The following is a 6848-nucleotide window of genomic DNA, read 5'->3' as shown; positions in this document are numbered from 1 at the left end:
GTCGGCATGTTGTTTCCAAAAACATCCAGTACCCTTGTATAGGTCACATTATGCAGATTTACTGACAAGCAGAAGGCAACGCCACAAGTCTATTTACCTTCCTGTTTTGAATCTAGGCAATAACTTCTGCACAATCTGTGATGATAGTGATTCAGAGGTACAATTCCTCCCCCCACTAGTTTCATAACTTGCTTTTGTCAACTCTACGTGGACACGCACTGGAGCTCTCACGTGTCCATATGCCCAACAACATTTTCAGTTTATGCCACTGGGGGCAGTGTTTCAGATTTTAGTTAGCACAGACCGATTTTAAAAGTCAACCTACTGTTTCAGATTACATTAAAATGAGTCTGAATAATAATAAAGTGAAGAACCCAATGAGCACTTTAAAGTGGCTGTGCGTAGGTGTGTGAACCTGATAATTAGTTGGTGCAGTAAATCCTAGAGAGAAGTCAGGGAAGAAAATAGGTTTATTAATGAAAAAGGGGAATTGACAGAGACGGCGCAAGCCCCTCTGCCCACGTAACTTAAAGAGAGGCTGTTTTTCTGTCTTTCTCCTCTCCCTCTTCATTTATTTGTCATGTGATCTGCAGGGATGAGCGAGACTGTGCATTCCAGGGCTGCACCTGAAGGGGGGTATATTTTGGGGCTGGAATTTCAACAATGATGCCAGAGTTGTTTTTTAGCTGCCCCTTTGTGCCCCCACCCACTCTTACCCGCCTAACTTCAGATAGATTCCTGAGCCGCAGGCAGAGGCTGCTACTGCTTAGCCCATCAGTGACTGAAACTCAATACCTCCAGTGCTGAGGCACAGGAGAGTCCACTAAGCTCCCCTTTTTAATGCACTAAGTCGGGGCAGCCTGCTTGCTTCCCTTATTTATTGTCCTTCCCTCATTGGCATGGTTGTCAGTGGACTGCTAGAGGACATTGTAATTAAAAGGGAACATTTAGTGAGATGTATTGCTGTGTAAAGTTCATCATGTGTATCTGGTGTGTGAGGGTTTTTAATTTGGTGCTTTGATCCTTACTTAATGCAAACCTCAGTTTTACTCTATTTACATTTTAGTCATTTAGCAGATGCTTTTATCCAAAGCGACTTGCATATGAGGAACACAGCAAGCAATTTGTCATAAAAAAGTCAACAATATCTGCAGTATCACACTTAGTTCTCAGTGTAACTGCAGTAGCTAGCGCTGAAGAAACAGACGAGTTTTTAATTTATGTCAACTGTCTACCTTCAATCAAATCATTGAATTTTATTACATTTGTCTAAAATCAAAGAGACAGTCAAGATTTATGACTACTGACTAGTCTAAAAAGAAAGTGTGACTTCATGGTTTCAGTTTGACCATCAATTAATTTAAAACTGGAATATAAGATTCACTGCACTGAGAAATTTCTCCAAGTTTTTCACTAATTTACTCTTCTGTGCCAGTGATAGACAGATATATCAACCAGAGCAATTAAATTGGGTGATTTTAAATTGTGTGTGTACTTGTGCCTCCACAGGTATGACATCTGGAGCTGAGCTGTCATTCACCATGGAGCCCAGTGACATCATCGCTGTTCAGGAACAACCTCTGATGCTGCACTGTCAGGTGGAGGGGATTCCACCAATCACCACACAGTGGAGGCACAATGGACAGCTGATTTTGGAGGACCAAAACTATGTCATGTTCACTAATGGCTCGCTACTGATTGCTCACTTCCAGAAGGCCAAGTCTGATGGCTCATCTGATGAGGGAGACTATGAGTGCATGGCCCAGAACTTCTTTGGGCTTGTCTTAAGCCGCAAAGCAAGAGTGCAGGCTGCTAGTAAGTATCACTTTAGTCATAGAAAAGAGCTCACAATCTATGAATCCATTTATTTTTAAGAGCTTTTTATGGCAAATTCTTGAAAAGAAGACGTGGCTTTGTGTCCTAACCACACAATACGATTCCTTCGACAAGTAATCAAGATGTGACAAAAGTCCATGATATACACTGAAATGATTATAAATGACAATAAAATCTGAAATCTAATCAGTCAGGCAAAACGCTCTGTTTATTGAACATAAATAATTTTCTCACTGAAGCTACGGATAGGCATGCACCATCTACAGCAAGCCCGCCCCCGGAGGGGACAAATGTACAATCAAACACATGCGCAGGTCAAAATAACTCTATGAATTGAATCCTTTTTCAGTCTGTTACCGTTGTTTTTATTTGTGCGGTACTCCTGTTTTTATTTTTCGCCAATCACGCATGACAGGGAAATGGAGAAAAGGTCAGAGGGAGCTGTTATCTCCTCGTTTCCATTCTGAATCGAAATATGTGTGACAGATCTCTGACTGAAGGGAGGGAGACCACAAGTACAGAAGTCAGTAGGTGTTTTACCATCGGCCAAATTCAAGTTGTTCTTAATCGGCCAGTGAGACACTGGTTTATATACTGTTTATGAGAAGGATTTTAGACCCATGAGTTAATTTGCTGATGGGGCTGCATGGTGTGAGGATTAGAAATCAACTCAAAAATAGAATACTCTGTTGCTTGTGCGTGTCGCTGTCATGGTAGGTTAGAACAAAAACTCTGATTAACATGAAAAAGATGCATTTTATTACGTGTCGTTGCATCACATCTGGTTGTGTTTACAGTGAACAATTATGTTTCAAGGCCCAACACTCTCCTGACAAAGAACTGTTCCCTTCTTCTTTCTGAAATGTATACAGTGATTGCATCCTTCAAGTTTTGGCCTCTTTCTTTTTTTTTTTTGTCTCTCCAGCAGATATTTGTGCTTTTAGATTATCTCAACGAGCTGAAGTGAGTTTGATAGAGACCACTGCCAACTGATTTAAAGATTGCATAGGGTTATCCAGAGAGAGTGCAGTGTTACTGTGCGGTGTGGTGTAGACTCAGGCTACATTAACTTTGGATGAACTGAACATGAGGGACACAGGGGGCTGGGACAGGCCATTTGATATATGGACAATGGGCTCCTTCTATTTCTGAGATGAATTGGCTTGTTGGATCCAGTCTGTCTTTTGTGTGCTGCTGTGGCACTCCTGGTTGTGCTTGTGTTGTGATTTATAGTACTAAATCTCTGGCTCTTGTATTTAACTTAACTATTAAACCCTGCCATGCTGTGATCTTTTCGCATGGCTTTTGTCGATGTCACAGTTATCTGGAGTGCTGTTGTTTGCCCACTTGCTGGTCACAGGCACCAAGGCTAAATTTGCTTTTCTAGTCGTCCATACCCACTGTGGCCTCGTATGAATCGAGCCTTGTTGCCGTCCGATGCTGCAGCGTTGTTACTGTATTGTGCATATGATTGGATTTTCATAAACTCAGCATGTGTTTATGGCAGCTTAAGATGACTTATTATCATTTGTTCGCTCTCATGTTGTCTAAAATGTGTTTGATCTTTTGATACAAATTCTGGCTAAATATAAAGCGCATAAGAAGAAAGCAAAACAGAAGGGCCTTATGGAGGGTTCTTTATGTTCTCTTTAGTGGTTAGTGGGAGGTAGTTGTGTTGCTGTGGCTGTAAATAGTAGCCTAGAGGAGAACGGAGTTGGTCATTAAATGCATGTCAGGCGAGTGTTAGTTTGAAAGCACACGGCAGTGTTAATGTGAAAGTGTGATTTTGTGCTCTGGGCTCCAGACTCTGACCAATTTTCCCCACTGGTGCGACTACATTTTAGCATGGGTCGCACCGGTGCAGCTACAGAATTGGTCAACTTTCTCTTTCTGATTAAGCGCTGCCATTTTCTGTTGCATATGACCATTTTCTTTTGCGTATGAGAAAATGGCATTATAAACAGTGATGTGAGATCAACTGAGAAGCAGCATGAGTCACAGAACAGATTTGAATTTGGCACAGGATTTTCTGTTGCAAAACCTCCATGAAAACCTCAATGTCTCGTTGAGTAAACTAGTTTAAAACAATATTAAATGGACCTGACATTCTAAACAGCATTGAAGAGAGGAACAGGAGAAAACACTGAAATTAATGCATAATTTGGAAGACTTCTCAATCAATATCACTATTATTACAAAAATATACCATGAATCAACTATAGTAATAGTAACTGTATTATCTTAATATATATAGCAAAATATATTCACTCAATATCATAACATTTTCAGATTATTAATATAGTTCTATTTAATATATTGTTAGATATAAAGGGAGTTAGGGAATACAATACATTTAGTATACAACTATGACAGTTTATAAAAATGTTTATATTTTGTAGTTATTGTTTTTAAATGTGTTTAGGATACTGTTTTTTATTTAAGAAAAAAAAATGCCATTCTTTGTTTTAATAGAAATATTACATTTAACCATGGTTGTGATGATCCATGCTTTGTTTTAACTGTGGTTACCATTGTCTTATTAGAAATACCACTGTTAAAACTATGAATACTGTGGCACAACTATGGTAATTATTTTTCATAAGGAATTGGAATCAAGGGCTTTAAAGCCCTTGGAATTATTGGAACTTTGTGAATTATGAACAAAAATAGTTTTCTTCTGTGTAAAATTGGTCTCTTCTAATGCTACCTGATTGTAGAAATATGTAACTGGTTTTGTTTGGCTTCAGACATTCCAAGAAATTACTGAATTCTTATCAATAAGAGCAGTCAAAAAGAGAGTCAGAATAATTTAGCCATACTGTGTATATACACTGCCTGGCCAAAAAAAGAAGTTGCATACTCTAATATTTTGTTGGACCGCCATTAGCTTTGTTTACAGTGTGCATTCATCATGGCATTGTTTCGACAACCTTATGCAATGTCACAACATTTATTTCCAACCAGAGTTGCATTCATTTTTGGCCGAGATCTTGTATTGATGACGAGAGTGTAACCACTCTGTAAAGTCTTCTCCAGCACATCTCAAAGAGTTTCAATGGGGTTAAGGTCAGGACTCTGTGGTGGCCAATTCATGTGTGAAAATTATTCCTCATGCTCTCTGAACCACTCTTTCACAATTTGACCCTGATGAATCTTGGCATTGTCTTCCTGGAATATGCCCATGCCTTCAGGGAAGAAAAAAATCCATTGATGGGATAACCTGGTCATTCAGTACATTCAGGTAGTCAGCTGACTGAGCCTAAACCTGATCAATTGAAGCAACCCCAGATCATAACACCGCATTTAGAGGCTTGTACAGTGGGCACTATGCATGAATGGAGTATAGCTTCATGCGCTTCCCTTCTTTCCCTGACGCACCCGTCACTTTGGCATAGGGTAAATCTGGACACATCAGACCACATGATCTTTTTCCATTGCTCCACAGTCCAATCTTTATGCTCCATAGCAAATTGTAAGTTCTTTCTGATTAGCCTCACTAACAAGTGGCTTTCTTGTGGCCACACAGCTGTTTAGTCCCAATCCTGTAAGTTCTCATCTCATTGTGAGTGTGGAAATAATCTTACTTTCACTATTAAACACAGCCATGAGTTCTGCTGTCGATTTTTTTTTTTTTTATGATGTGACTTCAAGAGTTTTAGTGATCTCTGATCACGATCATTCAAGATTTTTTTCGACCACATTTCTTCCATGAAGCGTACGGTTCACCACTATCCTTACAGGTTTTATTAATGTGTTGGACAGTTCTTAACCCAATTCCCGTGATTTCAGGTATATCCGTTGTTGTTTTCTTTGCTTGGTGCATTCCAATTATTTGCTCCTCCTGAAACACAGTAACATCTTTTCCTCGAACACGGGATACATCTTCTGACATGGTCGTTTAGGAAATAAGAGGCCACACAATGCATCAGTTAGGGTTAAAATAATTAATCACTGCAATAATGATCCCATCATAGGCTCTTAAGTATCTGCTTATTTAAATCCAAACAGTGACTTTTTTTTGGCCAGGCAGTGTAAATTATCTGTTAACTTTTTAACTTTATAGATGTTATAGAAAACATTTTATATTACTGTTGTTAAAGGAATAGTTCACCCCAAAATTTTAATTCTCTCTCTATTCACTTAGAAGCGGATAGAGCTCTGTCATGTCCTTATAATAGAAGTTCACGGGTGTCAGCATTTTGTCAGTCCAAAAGTACAATTTAGGTAGCATAAAAGTAATCCATGCGAATCCAGTTGATCAATGAGTATCTTCTGAAGTGAATCGATAAGTTTATGTAAGAAACAAGTCGATAATTAAAATATTTTTAACTTTTATATCAGTGCTTCCATCCAGGGCTCTAATGCAGTTTGAAATGGCGAAACTCTTGTGTGACATTCATTTTTCTGTTGTAAAGAAACGCCACTTCCGTATTCTCACGTGATCTCGCCAACGCACTTGTGTCACGCTTCGCGTCAGCTACTGTTAAGAAGTTCTTTTTAAAAGGTAATAACGTTTTAATTATAGATTTATTTTTTACACAAAAATATCGATTTGCTTCAGAAGACATTCAATGATAGACTAGAGTTGTGTGGATTACTTTATTGCTGCCTAAGATGACTTTTGGACCACCAAAGTGCTGCCACCCGTGCACTTCAATTATAAGGACCTGACAGAGCTCTTTCTTCTAAAAATCTTAATTTGTGTTCTGATGAAGAGAGACTATCATTCAAATCTGGGATTGCTTTAGGGTAAGTGAATGAGAGCATTTTCATTTTTGGGTGAACTGTTCCTTTATACATTTACATCAGTATCCAAAATCAAAATCAATGCTTTACTGTTGAATATGCTTTTTGGTGGGACAAAATATGCAATATTATTGGTAGTTGCGTTGTGAGACAATCACTTGTTATTAGTTTCTGTCTTTAAGAAATTTTATAGCCTCCAACACCAATCCTTATTGGTGCTACCAAATTAAGACAAGTGCTGGTGCTACCATTTGTAGAACTTGGTG

The 6848-nt window shown here is 38.7% G+C and overlaps 1 protein-coding gene across 1 annotated transcript in view; it reads left to right on the top strand.

The window, feature by feature from the left end:
- The first annotated feature begins 1511 nt into the window (after positions 1–1511).
- igdcc3 (immunoglobulin superfamily, DCC subclass, member 3) overlaps positions 1512–6848 on the top strand; it is an 88672-nt gene continuing 83335 nt past the window's right edge. The window contains exon 1 of the mRNA XM_052138462.1: positions 1512–1815. Coding sequence (XP_051994422.1) covers positions 1512–1815 — 304 coding nt within the window. The remainder of the gene's footprint in view (positions 1816–6848) is intronic.

The sequence above is a fragment of the Xyrauchen texanus genome, chromosome 2 (genome assembly GCF_025860055.1).
Source record: "Xyrauchen texanus isolate HMW12.3.18 chromosome 2, RBS_HiC_50CHRs, whole genome shotgun sequence".
NCBI lineage: Eukaryota > Metazoa > Chordata > Actinopteri > Cypriniformes > Catostomidae > Xyrauchen > Xyrauchen texanus.
This window is presented reverse-complemented; position numbering and strand designations above follow the sequence as displayed.